This window comes from Saimiri boliviensis, chromosome 12 (assembly GCF_048565385.1).
Source record: "Saimiri boliviensis isolate mSaiBol1 chromosome 12, mSaiBol1.pri, whole genome shotgun sequence".
Taxonomy (NCBI): domain Eukaryota; kingdom Metazoa; phylum Chordata; class Mammalia; order Primates; family Cebidae; genus Saimiri; species Saimiri boliviensis.
This window is the reverse complement of record NC_133460.1, coordinates 20,632,212-20,655,905: the sequence shown is the minus strand read 5'-3', so window position 1 is coordinate 20,655,905 and position 23,694 is coordinate 20,632,212. Positions and strand designations below refer to the sequence as shown.

General features: G+C 53.2%; 1 protein-coding gene across 1 annotated transcript; it reads left to right on the top strand.

Moving 5' to 3' along the window:
• The first annotated feature begins 4,877 nt into the window (after positions 1-4,877).
• On the top strand, positions 4,878-23,286 carry ALDOA (aldolase, fructose-bisphosphate A). The gene is given in 15 exon segments (XM_010340710.3): positions 4,878-5,002; positions 5,234-5,269; positions 16,029-16,147; positions 16,150-16,223; positions 16,225-16,383; positions 16,739-16,821; positions 19,203-19,356; positions 19,556-19,688; positions 19,776-19,987; positions 21,525-21,579; positions 21,697-21,857; positions 22,191-22,274; positions 22,363-22,537; positions 22,696-22,895; positions 22,985-23,286. Coding segments are annotated over 15 exon segments (1,851 nt in total). The 5' UTR covers positions 4,878-4,892; the 3' UTR covers positions 23,081-23,286.
• Positions 23,287-23,694: the final 408 nt, after the last annotated feature.

The window sequence follows — 23,694 nt, the reverse complement described above, 5'->3', positions numbered from 1 at the left end:
CATGGTTAGTGTTTGGTTTCAATGGATTCATAGAATCGGTGAATATTGGCTGAGCACAATGGCTCCTGCCTGTAATACCAGCAACTTAGGAGGCCGAGGTGGGAGCATCAGTTGAGGCAAGAGTTGGAGACCAGCCTGGCATAGCGAGAGCCCATGTCGACTTTTTTTTTTTTTTTTTGAGACAGAGTCTTGCACTGTTGCCCAGGCTGGAGTGCGGTGGCATGATCGTGGCTCTCTGCAAACTCCGCCTCCTAGTTTCAAGCCATTCTCCTGCTTCAGCCTCCCGAGTAGCTGGGATTACAGGTGCCCACCACCACATCTGGCTAATTTTTTGTATTTTTAGTAGAGACAGGGTTTCACCATGTTGGCCAGGGTGGTCTTGAACTACACCTGGCCCCATGTCTACTTTTTTAAAAGAGAAAGAAATAGGCTGGGCACGGTGGCTCACACCTGTAATCACAGCACTTTGGGAGGCCAAGCCAGGTGGATCACAAGGTCAGGGGTTCAAGACCAGCCTGACCAATATGGTGAAACCCCGTCTCTATTAAAAATACAAATATTAGCTGGGCATGGTAGCGCGCACCTGTAATCCCAGCTACTTGGGAGGCTGAGGCTGGAGAATTGCTTGAATTCAGGAGACGAAGGTTGCAGTGAGCCAAGATCATGCCGTTGTACTCCAGCCTGGGGACAAAGTGAGACTCCATCTCAAAACAATAAATAAATAAATAAATAAATAAATAAATAAATAGAATCAGTGAGTAGTGAAACTCCATCTCAAAACAATCAATCAACCAATCAATAGAATCAGTGAGTATTTACCAAAGCTCCCAGGGCTAGGCCAAATACTAGATCTCAAGATACAGAGGTGGCCAGGCGCGGTGGCTCAAGCCTGTAATCCCAGCACTTTGGGAGGCCAAGGCGGGTGGATCACAAGGTCAAGAGATCGAGACCATCCTGGTCAACATGGTGAAACCCCGTCTCTCCTAAAAATACAAAAAGTTAGCTGGGCATGGTGGCGCGTGCCTGTAATCCCAGCTACTCAGGAGGCTGAGGCAGGAGAATTGCCTGAATCCAGGAGGCAGAGGTTGCAGTGAGCCGAGACCGCGCCATTGCACTCCAGCCTGGGTAACAAGAACAAAACTCGGTCTCAAAAAAAAAAAAAAAAGATACAGAGGTGAATCAGACCAGGCCCCAGACACTTGCAGTCTAATTGTGGAGCCAGACACGGAAGTGAGGAATTCAAGTGTCTTGTGACAAGTGCTAGAATAGCAGTATCTGTGTGCTGCTGTGGGAATTCACAGCCCAAAGCAGCCACCTCTGCCTGAGGTTGGCAGGGAGATCTCACAGAGGCAAACTGAGCACATGCTTGAGGGGTGAGGAGGAGGTTTGAGGGGAAGATGGAGGGTGCTCCAGGCAGAGGGATCAGCATCTGCAAAGCTGTGGAAATGTGAGACCTTATGCACTGGTTCAGGAAGGCTTCGGCAGATCCTATTGAAAGAACCAATGGGAAGGCAGGTATGGTGACTCATGCCTGTAATCTCAGCTACCTGGGAGGCTGAGGCTGGAGGACTGCTTGAGCCCAGGAGTTCAAGACCAGCCTGAGCAACATAGCAAGACCCCATCTTTTAAAAATCAGAAAAAAAGTCAGAGCACAGTGGCTTATGCCTGTAATCCCAGCATTTTGGGAGGCAGAGATCAGAGACCAGCCTGGCTAACATGGTGAAACCCTGACTTTACTAAAAATACAAAAAAAAATTAGCTGGAGATGGAAAAAAAAAAAAAAACTGAGGAAGATGAAAAAAAAAAAATTAGCTGGGCGTGGTGGCACATCTGTATAATCCCAGCTACTCGGGAGGCTGAGGCAGGAGAATCACTTGAATGAAACTCCTTCTGAAAAAAAAAATCAGAAAAGAACCAAGGGCATACAAAATTAAATTTAATTTGTTTTTTGTTGTTGTTTGTTTTTTGAGACAGAATCTCACTCCGTCCTCCAGGCTGGAGTACAGTAGTGCAATGTCAGCTCACTACAACCTCCGCCTCCTGAGTTCAAGCTATTCTCTGCCTCAGCCTCCCGAGTAGCTGGGATTACACAGATGTGCCACCACGCTGGCTAATGTTTTTTTTTTTTTTTTAGTATAGACGGGGTTTCACCATGTTAGCCAGGATGATCTCGATCTCCTGACCTCGTGATCCCCCAGCCTGGGCTTCCCAAAGTGCTGGGATTACAAGCATGTGCCACCACGCCCAGCCACGGAATTTAATTTATCTATATATATTTAATATCTGGTCTCCCTCCTCTGGTAAAATGTCAGTAATGTGAGGGCAGGAAGTTTACCTTATTCTCTGCTAGATACTACAGCAGTGCTTGTTACCTGCTGAATACGCCGTGAATGAATGAATAAAAGGAAAGGAGGCAGGGCTCAGAGTAGACGGTGTTGACAGTCTGCTAAAGCAGCTGGGCTTTCTCGTGGAGTAAGTGGGAAGCCTTTGGAAGTTTTAAAGTGGAAAAGAAGCAAGATCTGTTGTAGGTGGTAGGAAATCACTTTGACAGTGATGTGAAGGCTGTGAAAACGGAGTAAAAATAGAGCAGTGGGGTCAGGTTGAAAAAATATTGATGAGCCGGGCGCGGTGGCTCAAGCCTGTAATCCCAGCACTTTGGGAGGCCGAGGCGGGTGGATCACAAGGTCAAGAGATCGAGACCATCTTGGTCAACAAGGTGAAACCCTGTCTCTACTAAAAATACAAAAAATTAGCTGGGCATGGTGGTGCGTGCCTGTAATCCCAGCTACTCAGGAGGCTGAGACAGGAGAATTGCCTGAACCTAGGAGGCGGAGGTTGCAGTGAGCCGAGATCGTGCCATTGCACTCCAGCCTGGGTAACAAGAGCGAAACTCCGTCTCAAAAAAAAAAAAAAAAGAAAAAAAGAAAAAATATTGATAATTCCACACAATTAACAAGTAGCTTTGGCGGGGCACGGTGGCTGATGCCTGTAATCCTAGCACTTTGGGAGGATGAGGACGGAGGATTGCTTTAGGTTAGGAGACCAAGAACAGCCCGGGCAACATAGAGAGACATCGCCTCTACAAAAAATTAAAAAAAAAAAAAAAGAATTAGCTGGGCACAGTAGCATGCATCTCTAGTCCTAGCTACTTGAGAGGCTGAGGAAGGAGGATCACTTGAGGCCAGGAGTTTGAGACCAGCATGAGCAAAATAGCAAAACACCATTACTACTTTTTTTATTTTTAATTTTATTTATTTATTTTTGAGACAGAGTCTTACTCTGTTGCCCAGGCTGGAGTGCAACAGCACGATCTCAGTTGACTGCAATTTCTGCCTTCCAGGTTCAAGCCATTCTCCTGCCTCAGCCTCCCAAGTAGCTGGGATTACAGGTGTCCGACACCTCGCCCGGCTAATTTTTGTATTTTTTACTAGGACGGGGTTTTGCCATGTTGGCCAGGCTGGTCTCAAACTCCTGATTTCAGGTGATCCGCCTGCCTCGGCCTCCCAAAGTGCGAGGATTACAGGCATGAGTCACCATCTATTTTTTTTTTTTTTTTTTTTTTAAGTAGCATTGAAGGCCGGGCGTGGTGGCTCATGCCTGTAATCCCAGCGCTTTGGGAGGCCAAGGCTGGTGGACTTACCTGATGTCAGGAGTTCCAAACCAACTTGTCCAACATGGTGAAACCCTGTCTCTACTAAAAATACAAAAATTAGCCAGGTGTGGTGGCCTGTGACTGTAATCCCAGCTACCCAGGAGGGTGAGGCGGGTGAATCGCTTGAACCCAGGAGACCGAGGTTGCAGTGAGCCGAGATCGCGCCACTGTACCCCTGCCTGGGCGACAGAGCAAGCCTCCATCTCAAAAATAAATGAATCAACAAATAAAAATAAAATATAAGCAGGGCACGGTGGCTCACACCTGTAATCCCAGCACTTGGGGAGGCCAAGCCGGGCGGATCGCCGGAGGTCGGAATTTCGAGACCAGCCTGACCAGCATGGAGAAACCCCGTCTCTACTAAAAATACGAAATTAGTCGGGCATGGTGGCACGTGCCTGTAATCCTAGCTACTTGGGAGGCTGAGGCAGGAGAATCGTTTGAACCTGGGAAGCGGATGTTGCGGTGAGCGGAGATCCCACCTTTGCACTGCAGCCTGGGCAACAAGAGCGAAACTCTTTCTTAAAAAAAAAATTAATAAAATAAAAATAAAATAAAAGTAGCTCTGATTTTTTTTTTTTTTTTTTTTTTTTTTTTTTTTTTTTGAGACAGAGTTTCGCTCTTGTTACCCAGGCTGGAGTGCAATGGCACGATCTCGGCTCACCGCAACCTCCGCCTCCTGGGTTCAAGCAATTCTCCCGCCTCAGCCTCCCGAGTAGCTGGGATTACAGGCACGTGCCACCATGCCCAGCTAATTTTTTGTATTTTTAGTAGAGACGGGGTTTCACCATGTTCACCAGGATGGTCTCGATCTCTTGACCTCGTGATCCACCCGCCTCGGCCTCCCAAAGTGCTGGGATTACAGGCGTGAGCCACCGCGCCCGGCTAGTAGCTCTGATTTTTACAATATCCCTGAACGGCAGGCGTCTCTCCCTTTTGCAGAGGAGGGAAGGTACACTGCGACACGCAGTGGCTTGGCAGAGAGACATCCAAGTAGTGAGTGTAGCCTCGGGGTTCAATCCTCCCTCTGCGGTGCCTCCTCTAACGTCCAGCATCTGATGAGGATCCGACCCGGGCTGGCGACGGCGGGATTCGTTCTTCCCCTTCGGTCCCCGCGAGAAGGCCGCTAGGGCCGCGACAGCGCAGACCCGGTGGCCACGGAAGCTCAGGCGGGAACCGCGAGGCGTGAGGAGGGAGTGTGGGCCTCGGCGGCTGCCGTAGAAACACCGCGCTGGTCTCCATGGCGACGGCGGGATGCCGCGAACGGCTTCTGGGTGGAGCCGGCGCCTCGGCCGATTGGACCCAGCTCGGCGCGGAATCAGTGAATTGCCCGCGGCCGGAGGGTGCAAGGTGGTGGGGACCGACCGACCGGGGAGGTGTGGGGACCGAGGAGGAGAGTGGCCTCGGCCTGCGAGGAAAGCGCCGCCTCTGATCCCCGGCTCCCCAGTCCCCTTCCCAAACCCTACCTTCCGGCCCAGCGATGGCCTCAGTTTCCCCAAACAGGAAAGGGGAAGGAGATGGGCACCCCGGTCTAACGGCCCCTCTCAGCCTCTGAGACCCAGAACCTTCCCTCCTCTGCAGCTCCCGGACTGACTGGCCCTGCCCTGCTCCATGGACGTAAGTCCGGGCCCCTTCCCCTCTCTGGGCCCCCTGAGCGCCCCGTCCTTACCCCAACTGGGCCTACCTTCCAGCACGGACTGGGGAGGGGGCTTCTACCCAACACAGACTGCACCCCGCCAGCTCAGGACAAGAGCTGTGAGGAAGAGTGCCAGGAATGGACTTCCCACGGGAGGGCACATTTCTGGTATTCTTGGCCAAGATAAGAAGTTCACCAAGTAATCCAGGAGAAAAGGCATTTCCGGCAGCGGAAACAGCCTTGGGGTGAGAGGGAGGCTGCAGCATTCGGGAAACTGCTAGGGCTATCGTGTGGTTGGAAGAGGGGAGGAAGAGAGGTAGGCAGGGCTAAATTTGGAATTTTGTCACTGACATAAATTTTAAGTGCCAGGTGTGGTGGCTGTCGCCTATAATCCCAGCTTCTGAGGAGGCTGAGGTGGGAGGATCGTTTAAGCCCAGGAACTCCAGGCTGCATCGAGCCATGATCATGCAGCTGCACTCCAACCTGGGCGACTGAGACACTGCCTCTAAAAAAGATTGGCCAAGTGTAGTGGCTCATGCCGAGAATCCCAGCGCTTTGGGGGGCCGAGGCGGGCGGATCACCTGACGTCTGGAGTTCAACAGCAGCCTGGCCAACATGGCAAAACCCCCTCTCTACTAAAAATACAAAAATTAGCTGGGCATAGTGGCACGAGCCTGTAATCCCAGCTACTCTGGAGGCTGAAGCAGGAGAACCTGGGAGGCGGAGGTTGCAGTGAGCCAAGATTGCCCCACTGTACTCCAGCCTGGGCCACAGAGCAAGACTCCGTCTCAAAAATAATAATAATAAAACAAATAAATACATATATAAAAGAAGTTTTAAGTGAGTCACTGGGAGACATTGGTGGATTGTAAGGGAGGGAGGGATACACAAGGACACCTGGGGTGGAAAGGGGCAGAATTGGATGAGAGGGGCCAGTAATGTGGGCTGAGGGATAGTCAGGGAGTGGCAGGGGACCCAGAGACAAGAGATTTCTCTGGAGGCATTCTGGAAGGAACTGGGGATGACAGGGAATAAGGCAGGCTTGGGGAACAGATAGTGAATCAGGGTGTAGTCCTATTGATGCTCTCTCCACCATCTGGTGGCTGTTTCTCTCCCAGCCACCTCCATGTCCCTCATGGTATTCCCGTGTTCCTGCAGCCCCTCTCCACTTCCTTGTCACCCCTTCCTCCTGTGCTCGTCCAGGCCTCCTCTAGCCCGTGGAATCCAACCCCGGCTCCCGTCAGCAGCCCTCCCCTGCTGCTCCCCATCCCTGCCATCGTCTTCATCGCTGTGGGCATCTATTTGTTGCTGCTGGGTCTAGTGCTGCTGACTAGGCACTGCCTGCTGGTGAGGGGTCTGGTCATGGATAAAGGGTGGGCTCTGGGGAATAGGAATCCCGGTAACCGGTCCCTTCATCTGCAGGCTCTTACCCTGAGACACTTACCATTAAGCCCTCGCATTTATCCCTTTTGTGGTACCAGGGGGTCCTTCCTCTCCCGTCCCCAGCCAAACCTTTTCCTGCCCCCTCGGGAAAGCTGCCTTGGCTGTCACTACCTGCTGCCTGGCCATCCTGAACCCTGTGATCTAGGCCCAGGGCTGCTGCGTGGACGGTAGCTCCCCTTGCAGGAAGCAAGGTGCCTCTGGGTCCCCAGACTGCTGCTGGACCTGTGCTGAAGCCTGCGACTTTCCTCTGCCTAGCCCGGCCCAGTTCCTGGATGCCTGCTGCCCCCAGCCCACCGGAGCTGTGAGTTCCATTCCTACCCCCTGCCCCGCTGAGTCTGATCTAGGTATTATCTGTACATTCATGTTTTTGCTCAACAATATTTATTGCTGAGCACCTCCTCTAGGCCAGGCACTATTCCGGGGTATGAATCACGTGGAGCCAGGTAAAATCAATCTATCAGACAATGCCTGGTGATGAAAGCTACTTGAAGAAAAGAAAATAGCATGACAAAGCTGGGCGCGGTGGCTCAAGCCTGTAATCCCAGCACTTTGGGAGGCCGAGGCGGGTGGATCACGAGGTCAACAGATCGAGACCATCCTGGTCAACATGGTGAAACCCCGTCTCTACTAAAAATACAAAAAACTAGCTGGGCGTGGTGGCGCGTGCCTGTCATCCCAGCTACGTAGGAGGCTGAGGCAGGAGAATTGCCTGAGCCCAGGAGGCGGAGGTTGCGGTGAGCCGAGATCGCTTCATTGCACTCCAGCCTGGGTAACAAGAGCGAAACTCCGTCTCAAAAAAAATAAATAAATAAAAGAAAAAGAAAAAAGAAAATAGCATGACAGCCGGAGAAAGGTGATGTGTGTAACATGTAGAGCACATAACCAGCACTTCTAAAAATGGGAGCTGAATGAAAAACAGCTCACACAACTCCTTCCTGTTCACCAAATGAACTATATTCCAGGTATAGGGCCTTTTTACTGACATCATTTTTCCCAACAACCCTGAGAACCGAGTCGTTGTTTTTTTCTTTCCTTACTTTCCTCCCTCCAGAGCTGGTTTTGTTTTGTTTTGTTTTGTTTTTTGTTTTTAAGACAGGGTTTCATCTTGTTGGTCAGGTTGGTCTCAAACTCCTGACCTCAGGTGATCCACCCACCTTGGCCTCCCCAAAGTGCTGGGATTACAGGCATGAGCCCCTGGGTCCAGCCAGGTTTTTTGTTTTTTTGTTATTGTTGTTTTGAAACAAGATCTCACTCTCACCCAAGCTGGAGTGCAGTGGTGAGATCTGGGCTCACCGCAACCTCTGCCTCCCAGGTTCAAGCAATTCTCCTGCCTCAGCCTCCTGAGTAGGCATGCACCACTACTGCCCAGCTAATTTTTGTATTTTTAGTAGAGATGAGGTTTCACCATGTTTGCCAGGCTGCTCTCCCATTCCTGACCTCAAATGATCCACCCGCGTTGGCCTCCCAAAGTGCTGGGATTACAGGCGTGAGTCACCATGCCCAGCCATGGATTTTTGTTTGTTTTTAGAGACAGAGTCTTGGTCTGTCACCCAGGCTAGAGTGCAATGGCACAATCATAGCTCACTGCAGCCTCAAACTCCTAAAGAGCTGGAGTTTTTTTTTTTGAGACGGAGTTTTGCTCTTGTTGCCCAGGCTGGAATACAATGGTTTGAGCTCGGCTCACTACAACCTCCACCTCCCTGGTTCAAGCAAGTCTTCTGCCTCAGCCTCCTGAGTAGCTGGGATTACAGGTGCATGCCACTACACCCAGCTAATTTTTGTATCTTTAGTAGACATGGAGTTTCACCATATTGGTCAGGCTGGTCTCGAACTCCTGACCTCATGATCTGCCCACCTCGGCCTCCCAAAGTGCTGGGATTACAGGTGTGAGCCACCCTGCCTGGCCTAAGGGTCTCTCTCTTTTTTTTTTTTTTTTTTTTTTTTTGAGATGGAGTCTCACTTTTGCCCAGGCTGGAGTACAATGGTGTGATCTCAGCTCATTGCAACCTCCGCCTCCCAGGTTCAAGCAATTCTTCTGCCTCAGCTTCCCAAGTGGCTGGGATTACAGGTGCCCACCACCACATCTGGCTAATTTTTATATTTTTAGTAGAGACAGGGGTTTCACCATGTTGGCTGGTCTTGAACTCCTGACCTCAGGTGATCCGCCCACCTGGGCCTTCCAAAGTGCTGAGATTACAGGCATGAGCCACTGCACCCAGCAAGAGCTGGGTATCTTTTAAAACCTATATGATTTTTCTTATTACAAAAAGTATTATTTACTTTTTGTAAAGTATAAGAAGTATACATATAGAAATACATGAAAAGTACCAATCACATTACAAACCAGCTAACACAAAGCTGTTTTTTTTTTTTTTTTTTGCGAAAGATTTATTCGTTATGAAGAGAAACCAGAGTATGCTGCTGTTTTATATGTATCTCTCATATACTAATATACAGTACTACCACTGCTGTATTTTACTATTATTTGGCAAAAATGGGTTTGTATCCCATAGGTTATTTCATCATACATGCTACTGTCCTCCCATCCCCCGCCTTTTTTGAGACAGGATCTTGCTCTGTCACCCAGGCTGGAGTGCAGTGGTACAATCATAGCTCACTGCAGCCTCTACCTTTTGGACTCAAGCAATCCTCCCACCTCAGCCTCCCAAGTATCTGAGGCTACAAGTGTATGCCGCCACACCCAGCTTATTTTTATATCTTTTGAAGAGGCAGGGTTTTATGACGTTGCCCAGGCTGTTGTTGAACTCTTGGGCTCAAGTGATTCCCCCATCCTCAGCCTCCCAAAGTCCTGGGATTACAGGCCTGAGCCACTGTGCCCAGCCTCTATTTGCCTTTTTTTTTTTTTTTGAGACGGAGTCTCACTCTGTTGCCCGGCTGGAGTGCTATGGCACAATTTCTGCTCACTGCAACCTCTGCTTCTGCTTCCTGGGTTCAAGCAATTCTCTGCCTCAGCCTCCCGAGTAGCTGGGATTAACAGACACCCGCCACCATACCTGGCTAATTTCTGTATTTTTAGTAGAGATGGGGTTTCACCATCTTGGCCAGGCCAAGATGAACTCCTGACCTCAGGTGATTCACCAGCCGCAGTCTCCCAAAGTGCTGGGATTACAGGCATGAGCCACCGTGCCCAGCCTCTACTTGCCCTTTTTAACTTGACATCACACTTGGCCACCTATCCATACCTGTGCGTGGAGACGCATAAGCATTACTGTCCCCCTCCAGCAGCGGGAAGTTTATGGCTTCTCCAGTGTTACACAGGACAGCCCCGCATTGCAAATAGCTCCACAGTGTCAGCTGAAGTAGAATCCTCAGGGGAGAAGCCTGGCTTGCAGAAAACAGGCCTTTCTGCATTTGTGGGTTTAAAGATGTTAAATGTAATCGACCGCCTTCCTGGGGAATGATTATTTTGGGCTCAGAGATTCACCAAAGCGCCTGCCCTTGGAGTGCTGACCTTCCTTCCCTAGGACGGAAGGGGAGAATAAAAGAGCAAATTCATAACTTGGGCTCACGGTGATTGGTGCTAATCCCTGGCATGTTCTCAGTTTTGAAGTAAATTGTGGGGCAAGGAGCATTTTCAGATAATCAGCTTCTGGTTTCCCAGGGGCAGCCAGGAGAGGAGTCCCAGGGTTGGGGCTGAGGGACAGAAGGGAAAAAAAGGGGAGACCCTGGGCTATATAAACTCCTGTGTTATAGGAGGTGCTCCATTACAAAATGAATTCTGGCCTGCTGTCCTAAGGATGCCACCCCGTACCCCCTCTGTCTACAGTGAATACCCAGGGACTCACCTCCTGGTTAGGAGAGAGGATGGGTGAGGTGCACTGTAAGGATGGACTGGGCCCTCCTACCTTCCCCACAGAGGGCTGCAGGAACTTTCAAACCTGGAGATGTCAGGGCTTGATCCTCTCTGGTTTCTGCTGGAACTAGGAAGGGATTTAGCATGGTGGAGGGCGGGGCATGTTCTTTCTGTCCTTGAGCTGTCTTTCCACAAAGAACATTTAAGTCTCTCCTTCAGTTTCCTTGTAAGCCAGGAAGGTTACAGATCTCTTTTTTCTTTTCTTTTCTTTTTTTTTTTTTTTTTTTGAGACGGAGTCTTGCTGTGTCGCCCAGGCTGGAGTGAGTACAGCAGCCCAATCTCAGCTCACTGCAACCTCCGCCCCCACCCCCCCACCCCCCCACCCCCCCACCCCCCCACCCCCCCACCCCCCCACCCCCCCACCCCCCACCCCCCCACCCCCCACCCCCACCCCCCCACCCCCCACCCCCCCCACCCCCGCACCCCCCCCCCCCCCCCCCGGTTCAAGCAATTCTCCTGGCTCAGCCTCCCGAGCAACTGTATTATAGCCACCACACCTGGCTAATTTTTTGTATTTTTAGTAGAGACCGAGTTTCACTGTGTTAGCCAAGACAGTCTCCATCTCCTGACCTCTTGATCCGCCCACCTTGGCCTCCCAAAGTGCTGGGATTATAGGCGTGAGCCACCGCGCCTGTCCAAGGTTACAAATCTCTTGTGCCATTTTGTAGCTGTAGACACTGAGGCTTACAGAGGCTGGAGTGACTTGGAGGTTATATGGCTGGACCAGCCGGATCACAAACCCAGGTTTCTCTTACCGAGGGAGAAACCTGCCTGCTCTGCTTCTTTCACGGGCATGTTGCTAGGATCTCTTTCATTCATTCACTGACTCATTCACTCACTCACCAAAGATTTATGGAGTTACTGTAGTCACTATCTAGGGCCCTAGGTGCTCGGCAGAAACAAGATAAATAAGGCCCCCAGCCTTGCAGGGCTTCCGTTCTGGTGACTGAAAGAGAGAAGTAACTAGACCATTAAAACAGAGGGTGAGAAATGATGTGCTATGGAGCAGTGGTTGCTGAGCTCTGCATGCAATCAGAAGCAGGTATGAGACTTAAGGAAAGCCAGACATCCAGGCCCCACGATCAGGTCTGGGATAGGACTACAGTTTGTGAATCTTTCACAAGTTCTCACAGGATTCTCATGCACACCAGGGTAAGAAGCACTGCTAAGGGAAGAAGCTATGATGACAAGAATAGCTCTCTTTCCTTTTTTTTTTTTTTTTTCTAAACTGGGTCTGTCTCTGTCGTCCAGGCTGGAGTGCAGTGGTGCGATCTTGGCTCACTGCAACCTTCACCTCCTGGGTTCAAGTGAATCTCCTGACTCAGCCTCCCTAGTAGCTGGGACTACAGGCGACCACCACCAGGCCCAGCTAATTTTTGTAATTTTAATATAGTCAGGGTTTCACCGTGTTGGCCAGGCTGGTCTTGAACTTCTGACCTCAGGTGATCCGCCCACCTTGGCCTCCCAAAGTTCTGGGATTATAGGCGTGAGCCACCACACCCAGCTTTAGGTGTTATATTTGTTTCAGAGATGAGGAAACCGAGGAAAACATGAATTAGCCAAGCTGAGATTCAAACCCAGGCCTTACTGACTCTAGGGCCCAAGCTTTAACCAATAGAGATGATGACCAGCTCTCAGAGTCAACGGGAAAAAAATTCAAGTGAAAAACTCTCCTGAAAGCCAGAGAGACACAAGGGTTAACAGTCTTGCGGAGTCCTTGTTTAATGTACTTAAACAGCAGATTCCTTCCAGAAGCCACATGGCTGCTTGTAACAGTTGAGAAATCCATTAGCCAGTTATTAATGACAAGATCTAAACCCTTCCAAGGGAGAGAGCCAAGAAATGCTTTTAATACCCTCTTTTCTGAGGTAATGGCAGCAGAGCCTCTCTCAACCACGGGTCTGTGCACAGAACGGCGGTGTGGTCCTTCAAAAACCCACAGAGGCAATTTCATCCCCAGATTGGGACTCCCTAGAGACACCCCAAACCACACCCTCATCAGACACAAGAAAATCACTTCTCTCTCTCCTTTCCACCATGACACTTCCAGCCTCCCCCAAGGAGGGAGTTCTCTAGACAGTAGCACAGCCCAGTTCAGACCCCTGTCCCTGCAGGTGGCAGGTCCCCTCCCCTCACTGCAGCCTCTGATGATACATGATCTCACCAGCCATCTGACACTGCACCCCGAAACCTCAGCTGTTGGAAAGGTCATTCCCCTATTCCTGGCTTGGCCAAGTTTCTGATTGAATTGTACAACTGTGACTGTCACTGCCTCTGGCCTCAAGGAGCCAGTCTTCTGTCACACAGCCATCCTGGGTGTGTCCCACTTCAGCCTTGGACTGGCTCCAGCCATGCCTAAGGCAGCTGCAGGCCATCCTGTCCTAGGGCTGGACAGCAGTGTGCTGGATAGACCAGTTCTTCCCATCTCTAAGGACAATCTGTTCCTATTCCCCACAAGACAGTCCTTGTCTCCCCCAGGAGCTGAGAAGCCCTCTTCTTTCTTCTTTGCCTAAAGAGGACAAATGATATGCTTAGATTTGTCCATTCATTCAGCATTCATCTGTATCTCAGATGCCTGCTGAGCATGAGTCCCATGCTAGCTCAGTGGAGAACATGGGATGTCCTGGCCCACCCAGAGAGGCTGATGTTCCTGGCACTGGGAGGCAGAAGGCTCGAGAGGGATCACAGGCAGGACTGTCCATCCCCATCCCAGCTCCATTCCCATCACTTACCTCTCTGTCTGTGCTTCCATTTCCTTTTTTTTTTTTAGGCAGAGTCTTGTACTGTTGCTCAGGCTGGAGGGCAGTGGTGCGATCTCGGCTGACTGCAACTTCTCCCTCTCGGGCACAAGTGATTCTCCTGCCTCAGGCTCCTGAATAGCTGGGATTACAAGTGTGTGCCACCATGCCCAGCTAATTTTTGTATTTTTAGTAGAGATGGAGTTTTGCCACGTTGGCCAGGCTTGTCTCGAACTCCTGACCTGAAGTGATCTACCTGTCCTGGCCTCCTAAGGTGCTGGCATGAGCCACCGTGCCCAGCCATCCATTTTCTCTTTTGTAAGAGATTACTCAGGATTCTGATAATTAAGAGAGATATAACTCTTTTGAAAACATTAAATTGGTTGGGTGCAGCGGCTTACACCTGTAATCCCAGCATTTTGGGAAACCAAGATGGGTTTGGCCCAGGAGTTTGAGACCAGCCTGGGCAACATGGTGAAATCTTGTCTTTACAAAAAAATAGAAAAAATGGCACAGGCGCGGTGGCTCACGCCTGTAATCCCAGCACTTTGGGAGGCCGAGGTGGGCGGATCACCTGAGGTCAGGAGTTCAACATCAGCCTGGCCAAGACAGTGAAACTCATCTCTAAAACAGTGCAAAAAGCCGGGCGCGGTGGCTCATGCCTGTAATCCCAGCACTTTGGGAGACCGAGGCGGGTGGATCATGAGGTCGAGATCGAGACCATTCTGGTCAACGTGGTGAAACCCTGTCTCTACTAAAAATACAAAAATTAGCTGGGCATGGTGACGCACACCTATAGTCCCAGTGACTCGGGAGGCTGAGGCAGGAGAATTGCTTGAACCCAGGAGGCAGAGGTTGCGGTGAGCAGAGATTGTGCCATTGCACTCCAGCCTGGGTAACAAGAGTGAAACTCCGTCTCAAAAAAAAAAAAAAAAGTGCAAAAAATTAGTGGGGTGTGGTGGCAGGTGCCTGTGATCCCAGCTACTGGGGAGGCTGAGACAGGAGAATGGCTTGAACCCAGGAGCGGAGGTTGCAGTGAGCCAAGATCGCGCCATCGCACTCCAGCCTGGGCAACAGACTCCATCTCAAAACAAACAAAAATACAAAAAATGGTCCAGTGGGGTGACTCATGCCTGTAATCCCAGCACTCTGGGAGGCTGAGGTGGGCAGATCACCTGAGGTCAGGAGTTGGAGACCAGCCTGGTCAACATGGTCAAACCCTACTAAAAATACAAAAATTAGCCAGGTGTGGTGGCTCATGCCTGGAGTCCTAGCTACTCGGGAGGCTGAGGCATGAGAATCTCGTTTGATCCCGGGAGGCAAACGTTGCAGTGAGCATAGATCACGCCACTGCACTCCAGCCTGGGTGACAGAACAAAACTCTAAAAATAAAAAACAAAAAATAAATTGTGTATAGTGGTGCACGCCTGGGAGATGGAGGCTGCAGTGAGATATGATAAGGCCACTGCACTCCAGCCTGGGCAACAGAGCAAGACTTTGTCTCACAAAAAAAAAAAAAAATTTTTTTAATTTAAAAATATGGCTGGGTGCAGCGGCTCATGCCTATAATCCCAGTACTCTGGGAGGCCAAGGCAGACAGATCACCTGAGGTTGAGAGTTCGAGACCAGCCTGACCAACATGGAGAAACCCCTCTACCAAGAAACAAAATTAGCCAGGTTTGGTGGCACATGCCTGTAATCCCAGCTACTCAGAGGCTGAGGCAGGAGAATCACTTGAACCCAGGAGTCAGAGGTTGCAGTGAGCCGAGATCGAGCAATTGTACTCCAGCCTGGGCAACAAGAGTGAAAAGAAAAAAAAATGGCCGGGCACAGTGGCTCACACCTGTAATCCATGCACTTTGGGAGGCCAAAGTGGGTGGATCACCCGAGGTCTGGAGTTTGAGACCAGCCTGTCGAACATAGTGAAACCCCATCTCTACTAAAAATACAAAAAGTAGCTGGGCATGGTGGCTCACACCTGTAGTTCCAGCTGCTTGGGAAGCTGAGGCAGAAGAATTACTTGAACCAGGAGGCACAGACTGCAATGAGCTGAGATTGCACCACTGGGCTCCAGCCTGGGCAACAGAGTGAGACCCTGTTTCAAAAAAAAAAAAAAAAATTTAAAAATATGTGAATTGCCAGTTTCAAATAACCTAGAAAGATTTTTAAAATCATTCATGAATGTTGTCTGTGCCTTGTACAGAGTAGATGCTCGAAAATGGTGAATGAGACTCTAGTTTGGTCTCATACCAAGGAAGTTCATAAAGCCCACAAGTCATTTTCATGATGGACAGAAAAACCTGTGCTTTCTCTGACCCAGCTGCACAGGCCACAGGACTGTGGCCGAACCATCTTTTCAGCTGGACATCAGGAGGCCCAAATTCTAGCACGGGACCCAGGGCCAGTTGCTCTCTGGTCTTGTGCTCTCAGTCTCCTCACCCATAAAATGGGAAGGAGAGACCCCCCAAATTATTGCTTCTAGCTCCTGATCTCAGTTTTCAGAACAAGGACTCTGCTGATTTTTCAACAGCACAGGCAATTGCTGTTCCTGGGAATGAGGGACAGTACCCTCTGTTCTACTGGGCAAGTGGGACTTCCCAGGCCTCTCTGTTCCCTTCTCTCCTTAGAGAGCAACAGACTTGGCCCCATCCCACTTCCCTCACACCCCTCTCTCTCCTCCCTCAGGACTGGGCACCTCGCTGCCCCCGCTGCTGCCCACTCTGCGACTGTGCCTGTACGTGCCAGCTTCCCGACTGCCAGAGCCTCAACTGTCTCTGCTTCGAGATCAAGCTCCGATGAGGACCCAGTGTCCTGCCCTCTGGGGAGCGGCCAGCCCCCAGGGCCCATGTGCCCTCCTTCTTGAGGGACCTCAGAAGGACACCTTTCTCCAGGCCACTGGAACCACAAATGGCCTGCCCAGCACCCAGGCCTGGGAACTCAAAGTGGCTGTGCAGGGCCTGGCTCCCTGAGGGGCAGGACTCTTGACGAGCTGGACGGCAGCTCCTCTGGAGGGCCAGAAGAGGGGCTAGTGCTCCAGCAGGTGCCCTGGCTCCCCTTCCCCTACCCAAGTGAACGATTCTATTTTAAGGTGGGCAGGGGGGTGGCACTGCTCACCACACAGAGGAGCCTGGGCCTTGAGTACCGGGTACTCATCGGTGTGCCAACCACACTTCGTGCACGGACTGTTATTTTAGGAGGTGAGTGTAGTGCCAGTATCTACTCTCCTTCAAAAAAAAAAAAAAAAAAAAAAAAACAAAACCCCAAGGCTCCAGAGAATCACTACAGCCACCAACACTGCAGGGAGTCAGGGGAGGAGGGAGATTAGAGAAGGAGCCAAGGAGCATGGCAGGGGGGCCACGTGATCCAACTCCCCTCACCCCTTTTCGCTCCGACAGATCCCTAGCCAGAGATTTATTTCTCTTGACAACCAAGAGCCTCTGTCTGGATTTCCAAGGAAGATATTTCCTTTGAAGCACCGGTAAGTGGGCAGGGGCTCCCTCTCTGTCAATAGGGCAGACCCAAGCCTTCCTCCCCCTTCCCCCAGGCCAGGCCCCACGCTGGTGTGAATGTCAGGGGCTTCAGGTTTCCCTAAATATAGGTTCCTGCCAGAGGATCCGTGGCGGGAAAAGGGCAGAGGTCATCGGAGAAGGTCGGGGACACTGGTGCGGGGCGGGCAGGAGCCGCCTTATAACCCAGCCCGGGCACCCCTGGCTCACTCGCTGCTGACCAGGCTCTGCCGGCTTCTTCAGCCTCGCCGCAGGTGGGTCCCTCGCAGGACCTGGCCGGGGTGGGGGTGGGGGTGGGGTTGAGCCGACAGGGTCCTGATGGGTCCGGATGAGGAGTGGAGACTTGGACGGTAGGAGCTGGGGGCTCAGAAAGCATCTGAGGCAGATGAGCTCGGGGACGGATTTTATTCTGGAGAAGGAAGTCAGGTCCAAGAAAGACGTTTGGCAGGGACTGCGGCCGCGCATGCCCGAGACCGAGCAGCGGCCGGTACATGGCTGCGCAGTCTGGTTTTCGGTGGTGCAGGGTGCCCGCCCCGGTGGAGCGCGCGCGCGCATGCGCGACCCGACCCAGCCTGCCCCGCCTGCCGGGAGCCCACACCGGGGAGGCCTAGCCTCCGCGCCGCGCCACCTGCGCCGTCCTCTCGCGCTTCCGCGTATTCTCTCGCCGCCCTTTCCTCCGCCTCTCTTACGCCTGGGCTAGTGACGGGTGACGCGGAATCGGCTCCGCGCCCTGCAGGGCCCAGGCCGCGGGCGAGGCAGGCCGACGCGCGACTGCGCTGTGCGGCCCCGGTGGTGACACGCGCTGCAGCCGCGCAGGCCGGAAGCTGGGCTGCCCCGGGCCGCGGGCTGGGCCTGGGAGGCCAAGCCCAGCCTCCTTCGTTTCCGACTCTTCCATCCGCATCCCCCACCTTCCCGTCCCCAACTCCTCCGGTGCTAATATTCTGGCTGAGTCACGGCGCCCAAGAGCGCGCCAGGCGGGGGAAGAGGAGCGGAGGGGAGGGCCCTGGCGACCCGCGGGATGTGGCCCGAGTCACGTCCGAGGGGGGCGGGGGAGGAATCGTGTTCTCACCTCCTGTCCTGTCCCTAGTGCGGCCTCTGGGCTGCGCCTCTCGGGGGCGGCCCGTCGCCCACTCTCTCGCTTGCAATTGGACGCCGCCCGCTCCCCGCAAAGGAAAAAGCTCGGCGGAGGGCGGAGTGGTGCCTTTAAAAGGCCGAGCGCCGCCTTCCTCCTTCCCGCCCCTTGCGCCGCCCCCTCCGAGGCTGATTCGGCTGCGTTCCTCTCGGAACGCGCCGCAGAAGGGGTCCTGGTGACGAGTGCCGCGTTCGCTCCCTGAGTCCACTCGCCAGCCCGCCGTCCTCCGCTGCCAGATCCCGCACACTCGCCCCTCTCCTGTACCAGGTGAGCGCCCCTCTTCACGTGCGGGGACCAAGGACCGTGGAGAAGGATCTTGAGGGCAGTGGCGGCTTGGGCGTCCGCGTGGAGCCCCCCTCTCACCCCATGCCAGCGTCTCCCCACTACCGGCCACACACAGGTTCCCGGCCCCTCCACCCTGAGGTCACCTAACTGCGCAATGCAGCCGCTGCACGCGCTGAGTCATGGCGGGGGAGGAAGCCAGACGAGATGGAGGACCATTCCCCTCCCCTTTTCTTGCAGGGACCCCTGTGGCAAAGGATTAGGGCCCCTTAGTCTCGGCGGGGATCCTAACAGGCAGTGAGGGGTGAGGGCCGGCCCGTGTACACCCCCAGGGTTCTCGCAAGCGGGAGGTTGGTTCCTGCCCTGCGGAACTGGGCGCCCCTGGCGAGGAGGGGAAACCCCTCGGTGGCGCTTGATGCCCCATTAACACTTTCCGTCTTTCCTTATCGGGCGACCTTGATTCTGAGCCCGGAACCAGCGACAGCCTTGCGAAGCGACAGGAGCATTTTTCTTGGAAAGGGATGGGGCGCTTGCCCCTCTGCCCCGTAGGAAGTAACCACAGCAAAGCTTACCGCTTTCCTCTCCTCGCCTCAGGCTAGGACTTGTTGGGCCCTTGCCTGGGCTTCTCCTTGCCCTCTTATCTTTCTCCTAATACCCCTTTCCTACCACCCGCCCCCTCCCTTGTGGGGAAAACCCTGACCTTGGGATGTCCTTGAAGGGTTGGAGCCCGCCAGCCCTGGGATCTTGGGTGGATTGGAAGGAATGCCCCAGTGGCAGTCAGAAGAGCTGGGTTAATCTCAGATCTGGCTCCGGGGTTGCTGTGTGGCTTGAAGCACAGACCTTTTCCTTATCTGGGCCCTTTCCCACAAGGGTGTTGGGCCCTCTGCTTGATTCACGACCTTTACATTCTAAAATACTCCGGTTCGGTTTTGTTTTCAGGCAAGGTGACCCCATGGCAAGGCGCAAGCCAGAAGGGTCCAGCTTCAACATGACCCACCTGTCCATGGCTATGGCCTTTTCCTTTCCCCCAGTTGCCAGTGGGCAACTCCACCCTCAGCTGGGCAACACCCAGCACCAGACAGAGTTAGGAAAGGTACAGGGGCAGGCCTAGCATAGGGAAGTCGGGAGTACGGGAGACCTGGGGACCAGAAGTGCCCCCAGGGCCTACTGGGTGTGGGGCAGGGGAAGTAGGGAACATTTGTCCTGACCTCCAGGCGAGGGGCCCTGCTCATTGGGAGATCATGAGAAGGCCCAGCTAACCAATCCTCTCTCTCTCTGTTTCCTGTACCCAGGAACTTGCTACCACCAGCACCATGCCCTACCAATATCCAGCGCTGACCCCGGAGCAGAAGAAGGAGCTGTCTGACATCGCTCACCGCATCGTTGCCCCGGGCAAGGGCATCCTGGCTGCAGATGAGTCCACTGGTGCGGGCAGGAGACAGAACGGGTGGAGGGTGCAGGGTTGGGAGTGGCAGGCTGATCCCCTAATTCCCATGTGACACATCCTCCCAGGGAGCATTGCCAAGCGGCTGCAGTCCATTGGCACTGAGAACACCGAGGAGAACCGGCGCTTCTACCGTCAGCTGCTGCTGACAGCTGATGACCGGGTGAACCCCTGCATCGGGGGCGTCATCCTCTTCCACGAGACACTCTACCAGAAGGCGGATGATGGGCGTCCCTTCCCCCAAGTTATCAAATCCAAGGGCGGTGTTGTGGGCATCAAGGTGAGGGGCAGGGCCTCAGGAAGTGAGGTTTGAGCTGGAGGTGAAGGAAGGAAATCCAGGTTACTGAGGCAGGGGATGAATGCTGGGTTGGAGGCCTAGAAACTTGCAGGGATCCTGCTTCAGGCTTAAGGCATTTACTTGGCATTTTTAGTCCTCACAGTTCTTTTTTTTTTTTTGAGACGGAGTTTTGCTCTTGTTGCCTAGGCTGGAGTGCAATGGGGCAGTCTCGGCTCACCGCAACCTCCACCTCCCGGGTTCAAGCAATTCTCCTGCCTCAGCCTCCCGAGTAGCTCAGATGACAGGCATGCGTCACCACACCCGGCTAATTTTTCACTTTTAGTAGAGACAGAGTTTTTCTATGTTGGTCAGGTTGGTCTCGAACTCCTGACTTCAGTTGATCCGCCCACCTGAGCCACCCAAAGTGCTGAGATTACAGGCGTGAGCCGCTGCACCCACCCAATCCTCATGATTCTAAGAGAAGAGTCTTATTCCTACTTTACAGACGAAAGTCTCAGAAGCTCAGGGAAGTGAAGTGTTTTGCTCACAGAGTTAGTAAGTGGCAGAGCCCCAGTCTCCTGACATCAAATTCAGTCAACATTTGTTGTTAAATAACATCCCAGAGTATCCTGTCTCAGAGGATTAGTTACCGTAACTAAGTGAAAATACGTAGGCTGGGTGCGGTGGCTCACGCCTGTAATCCCAGCACTTTGGGTGGGAAGCCGAGGCGGGTGGATCACAAGATCAAGAGATCGAGACCATCCTGGTCAACATGGTGAAACCCCGTCTCTACTAAAAATACAAAACATTAGCTAGGCATGGTGGCGCGTGCCTGTAATCCCAGGTACTCAGGAGGCTGAGGCAGGAGAATTGCCTGAACCCAGGAGGCGGAGGTTGCGGTGAGCCGAGATCACGCCATTGCACTCCAGCCTGGGTAAGGAGCGAAACTCCGTCTCAAGAAAAAAAAAAAGAAAGAAGCCGGGCGCGGTGGCTCAAGCCTGTAATCCCAGCACTTTGGGAGGCCGAGGCGGGTGGATCACAAGGTCAAGAGATCGAGACCATCCTGGTCAACATAGTGAAACCCCGTCTCTACTAAAAATACAAAAAAAATAGCTGGGCATGGTGGTGCATGCCTGTAATCCCAGCTACTCAGGAGGCTGAGGCAGGAGAATTGCCTGAACCCAGGAGGCGGAGGTTGCGGTAAGCCGAGATCGCGCCATTGCACTCCAGCCTGGGTAACAAGAGCGAAACTCCGTCTCAAAAAAAAAAAAAAAAAAGAAAAAGAAAGAAAATATGTACAAGCCCTGAGATGCAGTTTAAGAGATTAAGTACATTTGGGGGAAGCTTGGGATTAAAGAGGAAAAGGGTACACGCCTGTCCCAGCTACTTGGGAGGCTGAGGCGGGAGGATCACTTGAGCCTGGGAAGTGGAAGCGTCACTGAGCTGAGATCCCACCACTGTACTCCATCCTGGGCGACAGTGGAAAGGGTGCTAGAGGTCATTTCTTATGTCTTAATGTTGTTCCCCCGAACCCCAACAGGTAGACAAGGGCGTGGTCCCCCTGGCAGGGACAAATGGTGAGACCACCACCCAAGGTGAGAACTGTTTGTCTGTCTGTCCTACAAACCCAGCCCAAGCAGGTTTGGGTGCAGGGAGGAGTGAAAACCACATGCCCCTCCCGACTGCGCTTTGACTCCTCCATCTTCTCCTAGGGCTGGATGGGCTGTCCGAGCGCTGTGCTCAGTACAAGAAGGATGGCGCTGACTTCGCCAAGTGGCGTTGTGTGCTGAAGATTGGGGAGCACACCCCCTCGGCCCTCGCCATCATGGAAAATGCCAACGTCCTGGCCCGTTACGCCAGCATCTGTCAGCAGGTGGGCCTGCAGGTCCCCAGTAGGCCTCCCGCTTATTTGGTTCCAGTGTCACTAACTTGCCAGCCACCCACCACGGTGCCTGCCTTCCCCAGGCAAGCATCAGCCTTGGCCTGTAGAGGACACTCAAGGGCTGTGTGAGGCCGAGGGGCCGAGGAGGGATTGGGAGAGGATCTGAGGAGGTGGAGGTGGCTGCCTCCTGTAATCTGCTGAAGGCTTTGCAGCCTGAGGTCCCTGGCATCATTGAGATAGGATCTTGGCCAGTGGCGATGCGGAGCTGTAGGTGGGACTCCCAAGTTAGGAGGCCTCACAGCCACCCTGTCCCTCACCCCACAGAATGGCATCGTACCCATCGTGGAACCTGAAATCCTCCCTGATGGGGACCATGACTTGAAGCGCTGTCAGTATGTGACCGAGAAGGTAGGTGACTGCCTGCCTGACCAATGCAGGGTGGCTGGGAGGGGGCCCTGTCCTCCCCTCCACCCCCCGTGCCCCTGCTCTCCTCCAGGTGCTGGCTGCTGTCTACAAGGCTCTGAGCGACCACCACATCTACCTGGAAGGCACCTTGCTGAAGCCCAACATGGTTACCCCAGGCCACGCCTGCACTCAGAAGTTTTCTCACGAGGAGATTGCCATGGCAACTGTCACAGCGCTGCGCCGCACAGTTCCCCCCGCTGTCCCTGGTGAGGCCCACACTCTCATCTTGACACATGGCAGTAGATGAGCTCCACCCATGACCCTATGCCCATTTGGCAGATTTCCATGGCAGCTTCTACCAGCTCCTGCCAGCTTCCTGGGTCTTTGACCACAGCCCCTCCCACCTCTCGCCCCTGCTCCCCAGGGATCACCTTCCTTTCTGGAGGCCAGAGTGAGGAGGAGGCATCCATCAACCTGAACGCCATCAACAAGTGCCCCCTGCTGAAGCCCTGGGCCCTGACCTTTTCCTACGGCCGAGCCCTGCAGGCCTCTGCCCTGAAGGCCTGGGGTGGGAAGAAGGAAAACAAGAAGGCGGCGCAGGAGGAGTACATCAAGCGCGCCCTGGTAAGGCTGTGGGCGGGAGGCAGGCTGGGTGCCTGGGTGGGTGGGACTCGGAGAAGAACCCTTCTCATTCCATTCCTCTCCCCGCTTAGGCCAACAGCCTCGCCTGTCAAGGAAAGTACACCCCAAGTGGTCAGGCTGGGGCTGCTGCCAGCGAGTCCCTCTTCATCTCTAACCACGCCTACTAAGCGGAGGTGTTCCCAGGCAGCCCCCAACACTCCAGGCCCCGCCCCCTCCCACACGCTCTTGAAGAGGGGGCCTTCGACTCCGGGGTTCCAGGCTGGCTTGCCCACGCTCTTGCCTCCCTTGTGACAGTGCTGTGTGATGTCGTCTGTGAATGCTAACTCCATCGCCCTTTCCAGCACACTGCCAATAAACAGCTATTTAAGGGGGAGTCTGCCATCCGTGTCTTGCAGTGTCTTAATGCAGGGGAGGGCCTGCAGAGGCAGCAGAGCCCAGAAGAAAGGCCCCCTGTTCTACGTCCTTCCTTTCTGGGCAAGAAAGGGGTGAAAGGTGAAAGGACCTTCCTGCTGTTTTATGTGCCCAGGGCTTCGAGAAAGGCCGAGAGCTTGTGACATTTTCTTTGAGCCACTACAAGGCTCCGCCCCTTCACTTAGCAGCATCAGATGGAACTCACAGTCAGGGAGTATGGTTGTAACTGCTCATGTCTTACAAAGCTGCAGCCTTAGCCTCATTTTTAGGCCCAGAATTCAAGGGGGCGCAGAAGACCCCTGTGACAAAACCTACCAACTAGTTCACTTTTTCTTGAGTGACATGAGCCTGGCAACATGGGTGTTCTATG